Here is a 22,934-nt window from a genome sequence, read left to right as displayed (position 1 = left end):
TCTACTAGTAGAGCAAATTATGAGTATATATTAATTGTAACAATGTTTTACAGATGTTATCTAATAAGATTCTTATTTGTAAATAAGATACTAACACTCTGAAAGTTTAAATGATCATACATACAGTAAGGTGCAGAGTCAGAACCCCCATCTAGGTCTGCAGACTTCGATTATAGTCCTTGCAATTTAGAACAGAGTCTGTATCAGGGGTTGCACACTGGAGGCCTGCTTGTACATGTGAGCCTGCTCTGTATTGTGTTGTATTGTATTGTATTTCGAGATGGAGTTTCACTCTCGTCACCCAGACTGGAGTGCAATGGCGTGATCTCAGCTTACTGCAACCTCCGCCTCCCAGGTTCAAGCAATTCTCCTGCCTCAGCCTTCCAAGTAGCTGGGACTACAGGCACTTGCCACCATGCCTGGCTAATTTTTGTATTTTTAGTAGAGACGGGGTTTCACCATGTTGGCCAGGCTGGTCTTGAACTTCTGACCTCAGGAGATCCACCCCCTTCAGCCTCCCAAAGTGCTGGGATTACAGGTGTGAGCCACTACACCTGGCTACCTGCTTAGTATTTTAAATTTAAAAGAGCTGTCAACATTTAAGAACCAAGAGATTTCACGTAAAACCCCTGCTTTCTGGCTTTTCTTGAAAAATGTGGGACTCTGGCCACAAGCCCAGAACCAAGTAATAGCCACCTCCTTTAGTCTGGTCTCAGTCTTCAGTTAATCACAGCCATTTACACCCTTTACTCATTAACAACCCCTGGCTTGATCCTTGAAAACTGAATTTAGGATCTCTAGACTGTGCCATGCTACTCTTTCTGGAAACCACTTGAGATAGGCTGGGAATCGTAGTGGTGATATTGGTAGTTTATTTCTATTTGAGATTTAGTCCAAATGGAAATATTTTCAATACTTTTAATAAAATTTCAGAGATGGAAGTGATATATATGCTACTTCTAACAATGGTTGGTGTTTTGTGATGTTTTAACCTTTACACGATGATTTCACATTATTTTATTTCATTTCACTGAACCTTTTATTTTTCATGAGAAATAGGCTCAGGGAGATTTAAGTGACTTGCCCAAAGTCACAGGTGAATTAGTCAGAAAGCCAGGACTAGAACTTGGATTTCTTTATTGAAAGAAATAGCACTTAGGGAGGGACCTGAGATCTGACTTTTTTTTGGAAGCTCTGTTGGCTTCAATCTGAAGGCCGTGCCTTGAGGCAGAGTACTTGAGCATCTGGGTTGTCAGATTGGTTGTTTATCATTATATTTATTTTTCAGTTTAGAATGTTATCTAATGAATTGTTTTGTTTACTCACAGTGGCTGTGGTTATGAGATGTTTTTGAAATTATTTTACAACTTTTTGGTTATATCTAAAACTAATATTGGAAAACTTTAAAAACTTTCTCTGTTTTTCAGAGGTACTGAAATGCTACATTTGGCTGTGTTACATTCTAGAAAACTTTGTGTCTACTCTGTCTCAGGTAAGAAACATTTTTACCAATGTAGAATTTATATTACAAATTGGGCTTAATGTTATATTAGAATAGATATTCTCTAGTGCCTACTTGGTAGAGAACACAAAACATTTAGTTGAATATTTTCTTGTCTTGGTTAGCATTTTCCCATTTTTCATTTATTCTTTCAGATACTTAGACTATTACATTTTCACGGTCTACTGTTTCTGTGTATACGTATCTTTCTAGCAGAGGATTCCTCTTAATCACCTGCCTCTCCAGAATTGTTTCCAGGATTGCCTGTGACTAATATAGGCCAATTCTGGGTACTTAGGACACTTGAGTCTTAAGAAATGTTCTACAATAACAAAATTGATTAGATGCTAAGTCATAGTGGTTTGAAGTACATTTTCTTTGGTGAACCTCAAGTATTTTCTCTTTACAGTTCCAATTTCTTGGTTTTTGGTTGTCTTCACTTAGTCAGGCTTCATCAGGTTTTATTCTCTGACATGGTTCTGTGGGTACAAGTATAGTATGTGGTTTGGTTTTTATTAAAATTATAGTATGTGGTTTGGTTTTCATTATATTTTATTTTGGCCTTTATTAAATGTAAGATATAACTTAAAAATTTTTATTTCAGTTATTAGGTAAGTTTAGTTCAAGTTTAGAGTTATTTTAATGGATATCAGTGTTGGAGGCATTTTTTTATGGGTATGAGAAAACTAAGTGTCTGTGAGGCTGTTCTTTATACCAGAGATCCTCTCCTTTGGAGCTTGCTGTAAATGTTAGCTTCTAGGATTTGGATTTCTCAGACTTATTCTCTTGATTTGGGCTTTCTTTGTATTTTGCTTTCAATTTGAGTAATGATGCATATTTACTCACTGAGTTGGAAATTCTTAGGCAGTCTCTTTTCAGGGTGAAGATCTTTTAGATTTCTAAGGCAGGCTTGCTAACCTGGCGTGGTGTGTGGTAGACATCCAGTAAATACTTGTTGAATGAATGGATGAAGAAATTTCTGGGTAGTGCTGAGGCAACTGACAGTGACTTTCTTTATTATTCTTCACTATGTGCTGTTTTCGTCCCCTTCTCTGTTACACTATCATTTTATTTCCCACTCTGTTTATGTCAGAGGCCTGATAAAGTGTGCTGTCATTGATTTTATGGTAAAGGACATGGTTTCATGTTGCTTCTCCTAGTGACAGGGCATTTATTTAGTATGCCAGAGTAAATGGAGAAGGTATTATCATATGATATAGGTTACTTTATTGCATGGGTCTAGTTGTTCCTCTGTTTTTGACCGTAAGCCTGTTATTTTTCTAAGTGGGATACACAAGCCATGGAGGAGAACTTGCCTACAGTTATAGTTACCCGGAATACTTCTTTGGGAATTAGTTCCTTCTGAAGGCTCCATGGGGGACGCTAAGCAGGGCAGAGAGGAGGGTATCTTAGAAACTAGAAATTCGATTAGACACTAGGCCTTCCCTGGTCTTGCTCCAACTATGGGCCAGAAAGAGACGCCTCTGGAGTTCCACTGGGGCTTAGAGCACAGACAAGGGATAAAATGTGTACTTATCAAAAAAACCTACTGAAAGAAACTGGCATAGTAGGTGACAATTTGTTTATGGCACATTGGTATCCTCCTTCAAGTAAGTGTTGAAAAAGAAAGTTATTTGCTATGGGAATGGTGATATTATTGCTCTTTTATTCTTTGTGTTCATTTAAAAGCTTTGTATTCTCTGGGCACCAAGAGTTGTCCAAACTACATTCTCTTTTGCCCCACCTCACTTCCCTCTGTCTCTCATTTCTTCAGCCTCTTTTGATATTTGTGGGCTGACAATTTGTATATTTTTCCTGGCTTGGCTTAAATTGAGAAGCATGGGAAGTTAATGTTTTTGTTCTCTTGAATATGTTTCCTGAAGTTCCAGACTGAACTTTTACCTAGCTTTTACTGTAACAGGGGAAGCACAAACATTTTCTAATTTAAGTGAAACCACTAGTGTCAGCAGACAAACGTGTGAGCTGAACTTGACATCCTTTTCTTCAACTGCTCCCTTCTCAAATATTTTTTGTTTTCTAAAAAAGATTTGAGGCAAACTAGAGGAGACCTTCTAAGGTCAGTCTCCTGGACATACCTAACAACCCTTAATAGTCAGCGGCTGTTTTGCTAACTTCTTTTTGGTGGGTTATGTGTCATCAAATGTATGCTTAATATAGAGAAAAAGCAGGGTCTTGCTGACCTGAAGTTGGCCTATCTTATCATACTCTGGTGAAGAGAAAGCATCACATGGCATCTCAGATTTCTTTCTGATGGGCTTCAGTTTCTGAATAAATGGTTACAGATGTGTGAGTGTAAGCCATACTGATTATGTTGTTTTCAATATTGTTTTCCAAAAAAATGTGTACTTCTCAAGAAGCATTTACTAAGCATCTGACATATTTATAGAATTTTAATGGTTTCCATGAGGAGGGCAAAAAAGATGTGGTTCTTTACTTTTGACAGGCTTATGTAATTTAACTTGGTTATTTAACGCAGTGCACCTTTACTTAATCTGTAATGGCTTTGCGTTTAACGTCCTTAGATTGCTCAGCAGTTACCTAAAATTGCACTGAAAACTGTTGTCAAAGTGACCTTTGATTTTTCAGAGAATTTTTTGGTTTAAATCAGATCTTGTTTAAGTAAGGCCTGTTGCATAAATGTTTGAATATTCATGTATTTTCGAATTGAAACTTTATAGTAATTTTATGTAGACTATAATCGTATATGCTATATTCAGTCCATATATCCCAGGGTGAAACCTATGTAAATAACTTTAATATTATGTCACTGATGCCTTTTTAGGGAGAAAATGGTCAGAAATATTAGATTTCCAAATACTGATTTTATTCCCAGGTAGTTATCTGAGGAAAATTGTGTTTTTCTCCATAGTTGCATTATTAAGTTTTAAAGTGCTATTACCTGAAATTTAAGATGTATCAATGCATTTGGAGTTTTTACACAAAGCCTAATGTCATTTCATGCCAAGTTTGTTTAAATATTGGCTGCTGACACCTATGTTCATTGACATGAGTTCCTAATGTCCCTGCTTGCATTTTGGCTAGCAGGCATGTATATAAGTGCTTTTCTTATTCAGAGGGATTGATCTGGTTGTAGATGTTGTTAAAAGAAAAATCTTAGTCAAATAAATTTAACAGTTTAATTGAGCAAAGAATGATTTGTGAATTGGGCAGCCTCTTGAACCGTAGTAGGCTCGGAGAGACTCCACCGCAGCCAAATGGTAGAAGATGATTTATAGACAGAAAAAGGAAAGTGACAGACAGAAAAGGGTAAGTGATATACAGAAAATGGAATGAGGTACAGAAACGGTCAGCTTGGTTACAGCTTGATGTTTACCTTATTTGAACATAGTTTGAACAATTGGCCTCCTTTGGCGAAAACTCAGTAATTGGCACAAGAGTAGGTTACAGTCTATTTATACCTCCGTTTAGGTTATAGTTCACTATGTACAGAGAAACCTTTTGGCTGAACTTAAAATATGTAAGGAGGCAGCTTTAGGCTAAACTTGATTTAACAGTTTTCCCCTCTTGGTCATCCTCTCAATTTTGAGAGATTGACCACAACTAGTCATTGATGTCACTATCACCATCGTAAATGTTCTTATTTCATCTCAAAACCCACTGGGAAATAGCAGAACAGTGGGTTTTGTAAGGTCAGAACAAGGAATTCACGTTTTTTTTTTTTTTTTTGTAAAGGTTAGAGTAGAGGGTACTTCCTTATGCTGGAATGTCCTGTTTATAGGAGAAAAACAAAACCTGGTCTGTTCTAGGAGCTATGTGTTTCCTTGAGATATTAGTTTGATTGTGTCACATTTAGCATGAGTGACTTCATTTTGTCTTGGTCTTGTCTGTTGGGACCTAGTGCGTGAGCTTAGTCCAAAACAATGGCCTTCCATAATTTTATTTTGAAAATTTCCCCTTTTAGTCAGATTCTCACATAGGTAAGTGTGACCAAAACTTAGGGCCTTAATTCTACTCTCAGTTAACATCAGTTTTGGGTTTCTGATCTTAGGATGTCATTCATAGGTTACAGTGCCCTCATGGTCACACATCTTTTTAAGCTCGTGTCCTTCTAGTTGAAGAGAGATCATGTGGCACTCTAGAGATGGCTGCATGCAAACATTTAAAACTTTTGAGAGAATATATAGCACACTAGGGAGATTACTATTTTGATTATCAGAAGGATAATACCTAGAGTTTGGAGCATGCTTCATGCCAGGGTCCCCATGAACCAAACCAACTAAAATTAAATAGATCAAAGAATGAGCTAGATAAAGAGTCTGTTCGTTTTAAATAAGCAGCCTCTTCCTTAGTCCTCTACAGCTGAATCTCTATAATGCCCAATGTGATGCATTTCTCCATGGTCAACAAGAAATGCCAGCAAGTGCACAGATACTGCTGTTTAGCCAGTAAGTAATCTAGAGCAGTTCTATTATTTAGCGTAACTTTCATAAGAGAATATAAAGTCTGTTATGTGACTGTAGCCTTTAGGGTAGAATCTGCTATAAAGCCTATCATGAGGGATAAATTTCTAATCATTACCTCATTTACTTCAAACCATGGAAAAGGAGACCTAACAAATGATGCCTATTTAGAAGAATGAAGACTTATTAGAAATGTTCTCTTTAACCTATGATGTAGGTTAAGAGGAGTGGACCAGTGTCCTGTTTCTGACCGATTATGAGGCAACAAATGTGTCATTAAAATTTCTCACCTTCTCACCTGCATTAGGCCTTCATCTTTTATCTATCGTGGCATAAGATTATCCATGTATAAGGCTGGCTGCAAAATCCTTCACAAATGAAAGTATACCCTGTGAATGCACACAATAGACCCTCTTTTCACTTCTATTGTTCATGGAAGCATAAGCAAGAAAAAAATAGGTAAAACTCTCCTGATAGCAGAGAAGTCTTGATCCGTGATCTTGAGAAAAAGCTGTCTGTATCATGGATGCCATCTTCTTCTGGGGAGAAACTTTCCTGTTTAGCTTTACTTTAAGATTTCCAATGTGTGTACAGTTCCAAGAGTGGAGGGGCCCTTTTGAGTTGTGAGATTATTAGCTCAAAATTTCAAGGTCGCAAAGTTTTGCTGCAATGTAGATGTCAAGGGCAGCCTTTCTCTGGTATTCTCAGAAGATTCAATCTTGGGTTCTAGATTTTGAAGGGATTGATTTTCCTCAGTAAGTGGACTGAGAAGAGCTTTCTTTAACTGGTGAAAATATACTTTGACAAATAGAGCTAATGTTATAATATCAGCCCTCTTGCATGGGAAAGCTTTTATACAACCAGAAAACATGCATTGAAAATGACAATTGAATGAAATCTTTCTATAAATGTTTAAATGGCTCATCAGCTAGCAGAAATGTACCTTAAATTTTGGTTTCAGGTAAACATTGGTTGTAAACTATTTTAGCAATATGGAACAGTCACCATACCAATTAATACTTTTTAAAAAATTTAAGTTCTAGGTTACATGTGCACAACGTGCAGGTTTATTATATAGGTATACATGTGCCATGTTGGTTTGCTGCACCCATTAACTTGTCATTTACATTAGGTATTTCTCCTAATGCTATCCCTCCCCCTGCCCTCCACCCCATGACAGGCCCCAGTATGTGATGTTCCTGCCCTGTGTCCAAGTGTTCTCATTGTTCAATTCCCACTTACGAGTGAGAACATGCAGTATTTGGTTTCCTGTCCTTGTGATAGTTTGCTCAGAATGATGCTTTCCAGCTTCATCCATGTCCCTGCAAAGGATATGAACTCATCCTTTTTTGTGACTGTGTACTATTCCATGGTGTATATGGGCCACATTTTCTTGATCCAGTCTATTATTGTTGGACATTTGGGTTGGTTCCAAGTCTTTGCTATTGTGAATAGTGCTGCAGAAAATATATGTGTACATGTGTCTTTATAGTAGCATGATTTATAATCCTTTGGGTATATACCCAGTGATGGGATCACTGGGTCAAATGGTATTTCTAGTTCCAGATCCTTGAGGAATTGCTACACTGTCTTCCACAATGGTTGAACTAGTTTACAGTCCCACCAACAGTGTAAAACCGTTCCTGTTTCTTCACATCCTCTCCAGCATCTGTTGCTTCCTGACTTTTTAATGATCATCATTCTAACTGGTGTGTGGTTTTGATTTGCATTTCTCTGATGATCAGTGATGATGAGCATTTTTTCATGTGTCTGTTGGCTGCATAGATGTCTTCTTTTGAGAAGTGTCTGTTCATATTCTTTGCCCACTTTTTGGTGGGGTTGTTTGTTTTTTTCTTGTAAATTTGTTTAAGTTCTTTGTAGATTCTGGATATTAGCGCTTTGTCAGATGGGTAGATTGCAAAAATTTTCTCCCATTCTGTAGGTTGCCTGTTCACTCTGATGGTAGTTTCTTTTGCTGTGCAGAAGATTTTTAGTTTAATGAGATCCCATTTGTCAATTTTGGCTTTTGTTGCCATTGCTTTTGGTGTTTTAATCATGAAGTCCTTGCCCATGCCCATGTCCTGAATGGTATTGCCTAGGTTTTCTTCTAGGGTTTTTGTGGTTTTAGGTCTAACATTTAAGTCTCTAATCCATCTTGAATTAATTTTGTATAAGGTGTAAGGAAGGGATCCAGTTTCAGCTTTCTGCATATGGCTAGCCAGTTTTCCCAGCATCATTTATTAAATAGGGAATCCTTACCGTATTTCTTGTTTTTGTCAGATTTGTCAAAGATCAGATGGCTGTAGATGTGTGGTGTTATTTCTGAGGGCTCTGTTCTGTTCCATTGGTCTATATCTGTGTTTTGGTTCCAGTACCATGCTGTTTTGGTTACTGTAGGCTTGTAGTATAGTTTGAAGTCAGGTAGCGTGATGCCTCCAGTTTATTCTTTTTGCTTAGGATTGTCTTGGCAATGCGGGTTCTTTTTTTGGTTCCATATGAACTTTAAAGTGGTTTTTTCCAATTCTGTGAAGAAAGTCATTGGTAGCTCGATGGTGATGGCATTGAATCTATAAATTACCTTGGGCAGTGTGGCCATTTTAACTATATTGATTCTTCCTATCCATGAGCATGGAATGTTCTTCCATTTGTTTGTGTCTTCTTGTATTTCGTTGAGCAGTGGTTTGTAGTTCTCCTTGAAGAAGTCCTTCACATCCCTTGTAAGTTGGATTCCTAGGTATTTTATTCTCTTTGAAGCAATTGTGAATGGGAGTTCACTCATGATTTGGCTCTCTGTCTGTTATTGGTGTATAGGAATGCTTGTGATTTTTGCACATTGACTTTGTATTCTGAGACTTTGCTGAAGTTGCTTATCGTGTTAAGGAGATTTTGGGTTGAGACGATGGGGTTTTCTAAATATACAATCATGTCATCTGTAAACAGGGACAATTTTATTTCCTCTTTTCCTAATTGAATACCCTTTATTTCTTTCTCCTGCCTGATTGCCCTGGCCAGAACTTCCAACACTATGTTGAATAGGGCATCCCTCTTTTGTGCCAGTTTTCAAAGGGAGTGCTTCCAGTTTTTGCCCATTCAGTATGACATTGGCTGTGGGTTTTTCATAAGTAGCTCTTACTATTTTGAGATACGTTCCATCAATACCTAGTTTATTTGAGCATGAAGTTTATAAGTTTATTATTAGCATGACGGGCTGTTGAATTTTGTAGAGAGCTTTTCTGCATCTATTGAGATAATTACGTGGTTTTTGTCATTGGTTCTGTTTATATGATGGATTTATGTTTATTGATTTGCATATGTTGAACCAGCCTTGCATCCCAGGGATGAAGCTGACTCGATCATGGTGGATAACCTTTTTGATGTGCTGCTGGATTCGGTTTGCCAGTATTTTATTGAGGATTTTTGTGTCGATGTTCATAAGGGATATTGGTCTAAAATTTTCTTTTTTTGTTGTGTCTCTGCCAGGCTTTGGTATCAGGATGATACTTGCCTCATAAAATGAGTTAGGGAGGATTCCTTCTTTTTCTGTTGATTGGAATAGTTTCAGAAGGTATGGTACCAGCTCCTGTTTGTACCTATGGTAGAATTCAGCTGTGAATCCGTCTGATCCTGGAGTTTTTTTGGTTGGTAGGCTCTTAATTATTGTCTCAATTTCAGAATCTGTATTGGTCTGTTCAGAGATTCAACTTCTTCCTGGTTTAGTCTTGGGAGGGTGTATATTTCCAGGAATTTATCAGTTTCTTCTAGATTTTCTGGTTTATTTGCATAGAGGTGTTTATAGTATTCTCTGATGGTAGTTTGTATTTCTGTGGGATTGGTGGTGATATCCCCTTTGTAATTTTTTATTGCATCTATTTGATTCTTCTGTCTTTTCTTCTTTATCAGTCTTGCTAGTGGTCTATCAATTTTGTTGATCTTTTCAAAAAACCAGCTCCTGGATTCGTTGATTTTTTTGAAGGATTTTTTGTGTCTCTATCTCTTTCAGTTCTACTCTGATCTTAGTTATTTCTTGCCTTCTGTTAGCTTTTGAATATGTTTGCTCTTGCTTCTCTAGTTCTTTTAATTGTGATGTTAGGGTGTCTATTTTAGATCTCTCCTGCTTTCTCTTTTGGGCATTTAGTGCTATAAATTTCCCTCTACACACTGCTTTAAATGTGTCCCAGAGATTCTGGTATGTTGTGTCTTTGTTCTCATTGGTTTCCAAGAACATCTTTATTTCTGCCTTCATTTTGTTATGTACCCAGTAGTCATTCAGGAGCATGTTGTTCAGTTTCCATGTAGTTGTGCAGTTTTGAGTGAGTTTCTTAATCCTGAGTTCTAATTGGATTGCACTGTGGTCTGAGAGACAGTTTGTTATGATTTCTGTTCTTTTGCATTTGCTGAGGAGTGTTTTACTTCCAATTATGTGGTCAATTTTTGGATAGGTGTGATGTGGTGCCGAGAAGAATGTATTTTCTGTTGATTTGGGGTGGAGAGTTCTTTAGATGTCTATTGGGTACGCTTGGTGCACAGCTGAGTTGAAGTCCTGGATATCCTTGTTAGCTTTCTGTCTCGTTGATGTGTCTAATATTGATAGTGGGGTGTTAAAGTCTCACATTATGATGGTCTGGGACTCTAAGTCTATTTGTAGGTCTCTAAGAACTTGCTTTATGAATCTAGGTGCTCTTGTATTGTGTGCATGTATATTTAAGATAGTTAGCTCTTCTTGTTGAATTGATCCCTTTACCATTAAGTAATGGCCTTCTTTGTCTCCTTTGATCTTTGTTGATTTAAAGTCTGTTTTATCAGAGACTAGGATTGCAACCCCTGCTTTTTTTTGCTTTCTATTTGTTTGGTAGATCTTCCTCCATCCCTTTATTTTGAGCCTATGTGTGTCTCTGCATGTGAGGTGGGTCTCCTGCATACAGCACACTGATAGGTCTGGACGCTTTATCCAATTTGCCAGTCTGTGTCTTTTAATTGGGTCATTTAGGCCACTTACATTTAAGGTTAATATTGTTATGTGTGAATTTAATCCTGTCGTGATGTTAGTTGGTTATTTTACTCGTTAATTGATGCAGTTTCTTCCTAGCATGATGGTCTTTACAAATTGGCATGTTTTTGCCGTGGCTGATACTGGTTTTTCCTTTCCATGTTTAGTGCTTCCTTCAGGAACTCTTTTAAGGCAGGCCTGGTGGTGACAAAATCGCTCAGCATTTGCTTGTCTGTAAAGGATTTTATTTCTCCTTTACTTGTGAAGCTTAATTTGGCTGGATATGAGATTCTGGGTTGAAAATTCTTTTCTTTAAGAATGTTGAATGTTGGCCCCCACTCTCTTCTGGCTTGTAGAGTTTCTGCCGAGAGATCTGCTGTTAGTCTGATGGGCTTCCCTTTGTGGGTAACCCGACCTTTCTCTCTGGCTGCCCTTAACAATTTTTCCTCCATTTCAACCTTGGTGAATCTGACAGTTGCTCTTCTCGAGGAGTATCTTTGTGGCATTCTGTATTTCCTGAATTTGAATGTTGGCCTGCCTTGGTAGGTTGGGGAAGTTCTCCTGGATAACATCCTGCAGAGTGTTTTCCAACTTGGTTCCATTCTCCCTGTCACTTTCAGGTACACCAGTCAGACATAGATTTGGTCTTTTCACGTAGTCCCATATTTCTTGAGACTTTGTTCATTTCTTTTTACTCCCTTTAATCTAAACTTCTCTTGTCACTTTATTTCATTAATTTGATCTTCAATCACTGATACCCTTTCTTCCACTTGATCGAATCGGCTACTGAAGCTTGTGCACGCGTCAGGTAGTTCTTGTGCCATGGTTTTCAGCTTCATGAGGTCATTTAAGGTCTTTTCTACACTGTTAATTCTAGTTAGCCATTCATCTAATCTTTTTTCAAGGTTTTTAGCTTCCTTGCCATGGGTTTGAATATCCTCCTTTAGCTTTGAGAAGTTTGTTATTACCTACCTTCTGAAGCCTACTTCTTTCATCTCGTCAAACTCATTCTCTGCCAAGCTTGGTTCCATTGCTGGCGAGGAGCTGCGATCCTTTGGAGGAGAAGAGGCACTCTGGTTTTTAGAATTTTCAGCTTTTCTGCTCTGGTTTCTCCCCATCTTTGTGGTTTTATCTACCTTTGGTCTTTGATGTTGGTGACCTACAGATGGATTCTTTTGTTGTTGTTGTTGATGTTGATACTGTTCCTTTCTGTTTGTTAGTTTTCCCTCTAACAGTCAGGTCCCTCAGCTGCAAATATGTTAGAATATGCCGGAGGTCCACTCCAGATCCTGTTTGCCTGGGTATCACCAGCGGAGGTTGCAGAACAGCAAATATCGCAGAACATCAAATATTGCTGCCTGATCCTTCCTCTGGAAGCTTCATCCCAGAGGGGTGCCTGCCTGTATGAGGTGTCAGTCGGCCCTTACTGGGAGGTGTCTCCCAGTTAGGCTACTTGGGGGTCAGGGACCCACTTGAGGAGGCAGTCTATCTGTTTTCAGAGCCCAAACACCATGCTGGGAGAACCACTACTCTCTTCAGAGCTGTCAGACAGGGACTTTTAAGTCTGCAGAAGTTTCTGCTGCCTTTTGTTCAGCTATGCCCTGCCCCCAGAGGTGGAGTCTACAGAGGCAGCAGGCCTTGCTGAGCTGTGGTGGGCTCCACCCAGTTCAAGCTTCCCCTGGCCGCCTTGTTTACCTACGTAAGCCTCAGCAATGGCTGACGCCCCTCCCCTTGTCAGACTGCTACCTTGCAGGTTGATCTCAGACTGCTGCACTAGTAGTGAGCAAGGCTCTGTGGGAATGGGACCCACCTAGCCAGGCGTGGGATATAATCTCCTGGTGTGCCCTTTGCTGAGACCGTTGGAAAAGGGCAGTATTTGGGCGAGAGAGTGTCCCATTTTTCCACATACAGTCTGTCCCGGCTTCCCTTGGCTAGGAAAGGGAAATCCCCCAACTCCTTGTGCTTCCCGGGTGAGGCGATGTGCCCCCCAGCCCCTGCTTTGGCTTGCCCTCCATGGGCTGCACGCACTGTCCAACCAGTCCCAGTGAGATGACCCAGGTAGCTCACTTGGAAATGCAGAAATTACCTGTCTTCTGCATCGCTCACACTGGGAGCTGCAGATCGGAGCTGTTCCTATTCAGCCATATTCCAATTAATACATTTTGTAATTTGGATAATTTTATCTCTTCCATGATGAGTCATAGAATGCAGAGCTTTTAATGACAAAAGCTTTAAGGACTCAAGAAGCACAAGGTGGCTGTCCAGGTTCTCCATGACTCTATGCTTAATGTTGGACTTAATGTCCTCTTAAATAACAGTTGTTTCTCCAGTTTAGATTTACACCTCCGATAACTGAAAGTTCTAGGTAATTTGACTTGGATCATGGAGTTCGTTCACATTGCATATATATAAACAATTTCAGTACTGTCTGGTTTAGCATGAAAATCTGGCAAAATATTTTCTTAGTGTTGAATATTTTTGTCCTGCTTGGCTTTGCAGTTTTATAAGCTAGTCAGTCTGTTCATTAAAGTTCTGGGAATTCTTTTCTTTTTTTGAGTTGTAGTCTAGCTCTGTTGCCCAGGCTGGAGTGCAGTGGCATAATCTCGGCTCACTGCAACCTCTGTTTCCCAGGTTCAAACGACTCTCCTGCCTCAGCCTCCTGGGTAGCTGGGATTACAGGTGCCTGCCACCACGTCCAGCTAATTTTTGTATTTTTAGAAGAGATGGGGTTCACTGTGTTGGCCAGGCTGGTCTCAAACTCCTGACCTCATGATCCGCCTGCCTCGGCCTCCCAAAGTGCTGGGAGTACAAGCGTGAGCCACTGCACTCAGCCTTAAGTTCTGGGAATTCTTACCCCATCCAAATTGATATGATCCTAAAGTTACCAGAAACCCATATTCAAGAGTGCTTGTCAGGGTCCTTTCTATCCTTTCATGCACCTCCTTAAAGATACGATACTCTAGGATTTTAGGTGCTTGTAAAGTTTTCAGTAACTGCATTAAAATTAAGCAATTAACTCTGGAAATAACTTTAAATGATTATAGTTAAAGACATAATTGACAAGGAAATTTTGTCATTTATATGGCCTACAATAACTTAACACAATAGCCATAAATATGACTGATAGCATATGCCCAGACATACTAGAATTTTAGAAATCCCATATAATTTTGGAACATATATTAGTAACATATTCATTAAAATATAACTTGAAGATTAAAGATCATTTCTTGTTTGACAGTGCTTCCCATGTAATTTAGCCTTTAAATAATCCTGTTTATCTCTCTTTTGGCTGCTTTAGGTGCCCTCTGTAGCATCCCAGATGTTGAAAGAGACTTAATTTTGACCTGAAATTTGATTTTGGGAAGCCCGTCAAATTGTCAAAGGTTTTATAACAATTGACTAAGATCGGATCACAGGTCACCATAAAATAATGGTCATTCATTTAGCCAAAGTGATATTTACAAGACTTTTTTTTTTTTTTTTAAAAGAAAAAACCTGTACTCTTTGATAGAGGAGACTCAGTCTTTTTTTTTTTTTTTTTTTTTTTTTTTTTGAGACGGAGTCTCGCTCTGTCGCCCAGGCTGGAGTGCAGTGGCCGGATCTCAGCTCACTGCAAGCTCTGCCTCCCAGGTTCACGCCATTCTCCTGCCTCAGCCTCCCGAGTAGCTGGGACTACAGGTGCCCGCCACCTCGCCCGGCTAGTTTTTCGTATTTTTCAGTAGAGACGGGGTTTCACCGTGTTAGCCAGGATGGTCTCGATCTCCTGACCTTGCGATCCACCCGTCTCGGCCTCCCAAAGTGCTGGGATTACAGGCTTGAGCCACCGCGCCCGGCCGAGACTGAGTCTTTCAATTATAAGACCTAAGACAGCATGATAGAACCTGTCTCTTCTTTCTCCTCGTTTTTTTTCCCTTTTTGCAGTTTACTCAACGCATGAATGAAAATATTTTACTGTGTCTTATTAATAAATGCTACACAAAATTTTTGTTCAAAAGAGAAATCAAATTTTACTTTTGTATTAGTGTATTATAAATACTAAAGCTAATTTTAATAAAATCTCATAAATTTATCAAACCTGTGTAAAATTTTAACTCTTAGTAACCTTAATTTCTGATGAAAACCCTAGAAAATAATTTTGAACTAATTTTATATCAGTATTGGTAGATAAAAACTATATTTATATGTTTGATTGTTCTTCAAATTATTGTTTTTTAACAGATCTAAATATATGTAGTTTTTCTGTATCAGAAACATAATGTCAACGTATATAGACAAACTCATGTTTAATAATTAATATTTCAATATTTTAACTTACAAATGACTCAGACATTTTATGATTATTACTTAATTTAACGTAACCTGAAGATTTTAAATTACTGAAAAGAATTTTGAAAGTATGACACAGGTACCCTCCTTAATGTCTTCCCTTAGTGATTCTGGGTACCAGGTAGCCTTGTGTTACTCAGGAGGCCTATGAAGGTCAAGGCCTCTCTGAGTCCTGACATACCAGGTGCAGAGGTCAGAACAGAAGACAGAGTTGTGAAGAGTGTATCTGGAGGATTCAACCCCTCCCAAGCAGGAAAGCAGGGGAGAAGGGAGCATATTGGGCTTGGTTCTGGCTTGTAGCTGGTGGTCTAGGCACTAAGAACATGGCTCTAGGCTGAGCATGGTGCTCACACCTGTAATCCCAGCACTTTGGGAGGCCGAGGCAGTCAAATCATGAAGTCAGGAGATTGAGACCATCCTGGCTAACACCATGAAACCTTGTCTCTACTAAAAAATACAAAAAATTAGCAGGGCGTGGTGGCGGGTGCCTGTAGTCCCAGCTACTCTGGAGGCTGAGGCAGGAGAATGGCTTGAACCCAGGAGGTGGAGCTTGCAGTGAGCCGAGATTGCGCCACTGCACTCCAGCCTGGGTGACAGAGGAAGGCTCTGTCTCTAAATAAAAAAAAAAAGAACATGCCTCTTGACCTTGTCGTGCCCATCTATGCAGATCCCCAAATCCAGAGGCTCTAAACCAAAAACAGCTCACAGTCAATCAAGCAAATATCTTGTTATAGTTAACTGATAATTTTGAAGCCATTCCTATTTTAGCAACAATTTTAGAATTAGCTTTATTTACCAAATATTATCACAGACACATAACACACATGGACATGAAAGATTTTCATTTGCTGGCTTTTAAATAGTTTTTCTTTTCCCTATTTGGTCTATTAATCTTCTAGTTACTTGTTTCATTACCCTAAGCAATTGTTAACCAGGCAACAAATTTGCATTTCTAAAATAACGACTCTTAGGCCAAACAACAAAGATTGTATTCCATAAGTACATAGCTAAGATTTTAGGCCTAAATATTGTATCATCATTTGTTCAAATCAAGGAAAAAATGGTGCTCCCATAAAAATTCAGTTAAGACAAGATGGCCAGAAAGACACTTTAATCAAAGATACGACTTATGCCAATTTAAAACAATGGTAAGAGTTTCTAATATACACAGGCAGACATCCTTAAAAATGGTGGTTTCCTTAATAGATGTAAATTTCTTTTACAGAAGGTTTCAAGATAGCCAATTAAATTCCAGAAAGGCATATTTTAGTTCAATAGGTGTTCTTAATTTAGCTACTGTTTGTTAGCTAAAATTACTGAGTTATGAGTGGAGCCCATTAAAGAATAGGTTCCACTATTGAAGTGAAGAAAGCATTCTCTATGCCTGGACTCAGCATGGTTGCATCTGATAAAGAAGCAAGCCTGTTTTGCCTGAGGGCCTGCCTTTATTTATAAACACTTTATCTAGGATAGCTTTCTTTTCACCTTTGGTTCAGGATAGTAACTAAGCCAAAAGATTAGCACATTTAATTTTTCTTATCAATTAGTTGCTTAAGCTTTTTATTTACCTTTAATAAAGAGTCTTTTAATAAAAATATTGAAAAATTTGGCCAACTCGCGGGCTCACGCCTGTAATCCCAGAACTTTGGGAGGCTGGGGGGGCAGATCACGAGGTCAGGAGGTTGAGACCATACTGGCTAACATGGTGAAACCCCATCTCTACTAAAAATACAAAAATGGAGTGAGAGTCCATCTCAAAAAAGAAAAAAAATTGAAAAATGTTAGAAGCTTCTGCAGGTCAATAGGCATCCCTAGATGAGACTATTTGGGGTATCTTCATTTTCAAATGTACATCTTTGGTGCAGTGTTGTTCATTTGGAACACTCCACATTTGCAACTTATCTTTAGTAAGATTTTGCCATTTCTGTAAGACTTTGCTGCTGCTGGGGCCTAATACTTATGCACATGTAAGCTGGAAGGTACTCAGTTCTTCAGAAACTAAAGTTCCCATTTTTACCTCAAATATTGGCTTTGGCTTTCAGACCTCCTTGGTCAACCTAGCCAATGACTTTTCCCTACCTAAGTGTGCAAGAAAAATGAAACAAAGGGAGTAGAACACAGAAATTTCTGCAAATTTCCAAAAGCCAAAGTTTATACCCCCTGCAATACTTCCATTTACTGCCAGTTTCTTTTTGACCTAGTCAGATATAAGAAGCCCCCAACTGGATACAAGATAATATTTGGATTCAGTCTGATCCTAGACTCAGTCTGGTTTCTGCCATGACTTCCAAACCCAGTCTGGATCAGAAATTTGCTCAAAGAAACTTGGAGAGCTCAAAACACAAATATGTGGAGCTTCTGAATCTGAGAGAGAACTTACCATGATCCCCAGTTGCTGTGAGAGAGCAATGGACACAATAGGCCTAGTGGGTACCTCACTTGATCACTCAGCTCTCGTGGGGGTTGTTAGAAGCTCTACTTTGGATCCCACTTCTGACACCATCTGTTAAAAGAAAAACCTTAGCCAAATTAAATTTAACAGCATTTAATTGAACAAAGAACAATTTGTGAGTTGGGCAGCCTCTTGAGCCAGAGTAGGCTCAGAGAGACTCCAGTGCAGCCATGTAGTAGAAGATTTATAGACAGAAAAATGAAAGAGATGTACAGAAAATGGAATGAGGTACAGAAACAGCTGAATTGGTTACAACTCAGCGTTCACCCCATTTGAACACAGTTTGATCAGTTGACCACCTTTGACCAAAACTCGATGATTGGCACAAGGGAAGGTTACAGTCTGTTTACACCTCCATTAATGTTATAGTTCACTATGTACAGATGAAACTTTTAGGCTGAACTTAAAATATGTAAGGAGGCAGCTTTAGGCTAACCTTGATTTAATAGTTCAGAATGAATTTGCAATTTCTGTAGGGATAAACCAGGTGACTCCTGGAGCTGCTTTTTCTGGTTTCTTGGAGGCTAGAACTCTTTTCAGGTTAATACCGTATGTGTTTCCCTCACCCATGTGGCTGGTTTGGTTGTGATTCCTCCTCAGCTTCCTGGCACCTCACTGATTTTACTACCATTTAGAATCCAGAAAGCCTTCATCCTCCAACAAGGTCAGCAGGCAAATTTAAGCCTTTATCTTTGTTTCTTATTCTATTGGTGTATAAAATCTATTGTTGGCCAGGCGCGGTGGCTCACGCCTATAATCCCAGCACTTTGGGAGGCAGAGGTGGGTGGATCACCTGAGGTTAGGAGTTTGAGACCAGCCTGGCCAACATGGGGAACCCCTGTCTCAACTAAAAATACAAAAATTAGCCGGGTGTGGTGGCGGGCGCCTGTAATCCCAGCTACTCGGGAGACTGAGGCAGGAGAATCGCTTGAACCCAGGAGTCAGAGTGCAGTGTGTGGAAATAGAGCCACTGAACTCCATCCTGGGCAACAGAGTGAGACTCTGTCTCCAAAAAAACAAAACAAAACAAAACAAAAAACTACTGTTAATTAACCACTTGTAGGGGGGCATGGAACATGGAACTGAGTAGAAATGATTCTCCTTCAAGAAATCCTCCCCTGATGATTTTTCCTCTTTTGAGTATTAAAAGACAAACTTAAGGCAATTTATTTATTTATTTATTTATTTATTTATTTATTTTTTGAGGCGGAGTTTCGCTCTGTCGCCCAGGCTGGAGTGCAGTGGCCGGATCTCAGCTCACTGCAAGCTCCGCCTCCCGGGTTCACGCCATTCTCCTGCCTCGAGACTCCCAAGTAGCTGGGACTACAGGTGCCCGCCACCTCGCCCGGCTAGATTTTTGTATTTTTTTAGTAGAGACGGGGTTTCACCGGGTTAGCCAGGATGGTCTTGATCTCCTGACCTCGTGATCCGCCCGTCTCGGCCTCCCAAAGTGCTGGGATTACAGGCTTGAGCCACCGCGCCCGGCCAAGGCAATTTAAATTTAACGGACTTTAATTGAGCAAAGAATACCTCAGGTGTTGGGCAGCCCTCACAACCACCAGAGGAGGTTCAGAGTGCTCTGTTCTTCAACATGAGCAGGCAACATTTATGGATAGGCAATGCAAGTGAGGTACAGAAACAGCTTAATTCCTGGCAGCTCAGCATTTACTTTGCTTGAACATGGTCTGATCATTTGGCTGCCTATGATTGGCTGAATGTCAGCTACTATGATTGGCCAGGCTGAGAAAGGCAAAAGGGAGGGGAAAAAAAATCTTTACTCATCTTAGGCTCTCCAGCTGGGGCTTTATAAATTAGACTGGCCAAAGACTAATTAGCAAGAGGAAAAACAAGCAGAAATTTATTAACATATGCATTGCTCATATACACATGGGAGTATTCCATAACGAGTGACTCAAAAGGGTAGTTGGACCTTGGGCTAACATAGCATTTTAGGTGAAATGAAAGAAAATGAGTTTTGGGCTTCTTTACACAGAAGGCAAATTATGGGAAGGTGACCAGAAAAAGTGTGGTAAACAAGGGTTGCTTAGTAAAGTTTGTTACGGTGATTTAAGTTGAGGCCTTCTCCATTGAAAAGAGCTAAGGGTACTCCTCTTCCTGATACAAGGGAGGGAGACTTTTTTTTAATAAATGGAGATTTCTTTTTTAAATGATGACCTGTTTTTAGAGCTTTTCTGGCTAGTTCCCATGGCCTTTAGCTCAAAATAATCCATATGCCAAAGAGTCCTGTTTGAGGTGGTGTATTCTGGTACTCTGCAGTGGAAAACATATTCTTGAAACTGTTTTCTTTGGGGAAATTGTCATTGACAGGATCCATGGAGAGTAAAATCTTTACAGAGTGCGAGGACCACGTTCCCTGAAAGTTGTTAAATGGTGGACAACTGGGCAGCAGGATACAATACATAGTGCCTGGTTCTAAAGATTTGGTTTAGGTTCTAAAGGTCTGGTTTGAATACTCAGTTCTCTACCTTGAATACTGTGTGATTTTGGGGAAATTTCTGTAAATTTTGTTTGAACTTAAGGTGCTTCTATTCTAAAATGGAAGTAAAAATATATTCTTACAATCTCAGTGTATGTTGGTAAATTCTTCTGGATAAACAAACCCAAAACAAATAAATGCTCTTATATAAATTTATAAATAAATAAGTACACATACATATATATTTAGATGTTTTTAGTGATTGAGTACTACCCAGTTTGAGGACTATTGCATTTGCTTTATGATAATTTAAACTTTTCCTTAACTTTTACATTTTGAATTAACGAATGATGATTCTTTATGGAGAAAGTTGCTTTCTGAATCCTTTTGCTTTCTAACACATCTTTTAATCATAATATTCTTGCTCTATATCTATAAAATACAGACAAATACTCTTTTCTCATTTGGAAAGAACTAGAAAGTGAAGCACATGCAGTCTATTAAATGCAGAGTATTTTTCTGTGTTTGAAAGGAGATTCTTCTTGGCAGACTTCAAATAAAAAACATTTTCTGGCCAGGTGTGATGGCTCATGCCTGTAATTCCAGCACTTTGGGAGGCTGAGGCAGGCGGATCACAAGGTCAGGAGGTCGAGACCATCCTGGCTAACACGTTGAAACCCCGTCTCTACTAAAAATACAAAAAATTAGCCAGTTGTGGTGGCAGGCACCTGTAGTCCCAGCTGTTTGGGAGGCTGAGCCAGGAGAATGGCGTGAACCAGGGAGGTGGAGCTTGCAGTGAGCTGAGATCGCGCCACTGCACTCCAGCCTGCGCGACAGTATGAGACTCCATCTTAAAAAAAAAAGAAGAAAAAAAATTTCCTATTTACTTCTTGAGGGAAGCTTAGAAAATTTCTCAGTTAATTGGAATATAATTAGGGGCTTGAGTATTTTGAAAGTTGGGGCAGGAACATTAATTGCTTGAAAGTATTGGGGATTTTTTTTTTCTTAGACACTTTGAGTCATTTCTTTGCTCTATTAGTATTTATAAATGCAGATAACTTATTTATTTCAGAGCTGAAATTAGAGGGTTTTGTTGTTATTTAAATAATTACACTTTACTCAGATATAATCTGTCTAATAAAAATAGAATATAAAATGTCCTCCAGGGTAGTATTTTGTCTTATGGTGTAGTTTAGCTGAGATGTAAATTGTTTTAACTGTACTGGCTTTCTGTGTCATCAGTATGCTAATTTTTCACAATACATAATATTTTAGTGCTTTGCCATTATAATTTCCCTAAAATTGAATTACTTAGAATTGGAGTAGTGGATGAGAACAAATTAAGCTTTTTAGTGTACACAAATAGAAAGTAATCCTTTTTTTTTCCTTAGGAACTTTGGGTAATGTGGAACATGGGAACCAATATCAGATGAAATTGATGTATGAACATAATCTTCAGAGAACAGCCTGCAATATGACCTATGGATCATTTGGTGGTATAAAAGGTAATTTACTTTTAATCGTGAGTATGCTCTTTCAAGTGACAGATTTAGAATATTTGGTCATATAAAACAGAGGATTAAGTGGTTTGACTCTTAGAAAGAGTTAAAATAGACATTTTATTGAAACCTTTGTATCCAAATGCCCAAGCGAGTCTATGGCCATACTACCCTGAACGTGCCTGATCTTGTCTGATCTTGGAAGCTAATCAGGGTCGGGCCTGGTTACTACTCGGATGGGAGACCAAATACCCAATCAAAGTAATAAAAAAAGAAAACTTTAAACATTGGATGTCTTTGATTTTTATATAACCAGCACATTTTTATGTTGTCTATAGAAACATTTCTAAAACTGCCTTTTCTACAGATGTTCTCTTTTATGTATAAGCTGACTGAAACTGAGCTTTTTTTGTGTGTGTTGGAACTGTGGTACCTGACTGTCTCTCTCAGTGGAAAAAATGGTTGACCTCATTGATGAGAAGTCATTGCTCTACCTGCTACAGGCAGGATAAAGCTGCAAACACCTCTCTCCACTCTACCCATATCCAGGGCTGCTGCACAGGGTTGTGTGGGTTGTTTCTGCACAGGGCAGCTGGAAGAGCGGGGGATGTGGGGCTGAAATACAGACTTGATCTTGCTCATCAAGCCATGCTTTCTGGCTTGGAGTAAACCTACCCAGAGGAAGGGGTGATTTTTCTGTTTCACAAAGACATCACCTTTATCTAGTACTGGCTCAGTGAGACTGGGTTCCTCCCACCTTGGCAGAGGGGTGTCTTTTTCTAATTAGCACAAAGGCCACCCTCATTGTGTCCATTCAGTCTCAGAGCTTCCAGAATCACCAGGGCTTGGTGCTTGCTTGTGTACACTCTTGCTGTTGGCATGGGAGGGCTCTTATTTCCAAACCACCTTTTCTCCCTGCACCATGACAGGGTGGTAGAGGAGCTGGTGGTGCTGGATTGAGGATAGGAAACCAGGTGGTGACACTTACCCATGTGATTGTGTGACTCTGTGTGTATGTATCTGTTCCTGTGCCACTAGCAGAGCATGTAACTAGGGATTTTATAATATCTTAGCTCTTTCTGAACTCATGTTTTATGAGTTTATTGTTTAGCTGTTGGATTATATTTTTCCTTAGCAACATGAGAAAATGACTTTATTTTGGAAGTATGATTCGTTTGTGTGAACTCAGTTATTTTGTATTAATACATCCAAAGACAAGGAATAGTTGAATTTGAGTATACTAAGCAGCGTCAGGGATATTTTTGGTGTTGATGTGCAAATAAATAT

General features: G+C 39.1%; 1 protein-coding gene across 14 annotated transcripts in view; it reads left to right on the top strand.

Annotated features, from left to right (window-relative positions):
- BBS9 (Bardet-Biedl syndrome 9) overlaps positions 1–22,934 on the top strand; it is a 557,785-nt gene that overhangs the window by 84,764 nt on the left and 450,087 nt on the right. For 13 of the 14 annotated variants that reach the window (XM_073008978.1, XM_073008977.1, XM_007981645.3 and 10 more), the window contains 2 exons: positions 1,428–1,492; positions 21,540–21,653. The exons of the other annotated variant lie outside the window; for it this stretch is intronic. In XM_073008978.1, the coding sequence (XP_072865079.1) occupies positions 1,428–1,492; positions 21,540–21,653 (179 nt within the window). The remainder of the gene's footprint in view (positions 1–1,427; positions 1,493–21,539; positions 21,654–22,934) is intronic. 14 annotated transcript variants of the gene reach the window in all.

This window comes from Chlorocebus sabaeus, chromosome 21 (assembly GCF_047675955.1).
Source record: "Chlorocebus sabaeus isolate Y175 chromosome 21, mChlSab1.0.hap1, whole genome shotgun sequence".
Taxonomy (NCBI): Eukaryota; Metazoa; Chordata; class Mammalia; order Primates; family Cercopithecidae; genus Chlorocebus; species Chlorocebus sabaeus.
This window is presented reverse-complemented; position numbering and strand designations above follow the sequence as displayed.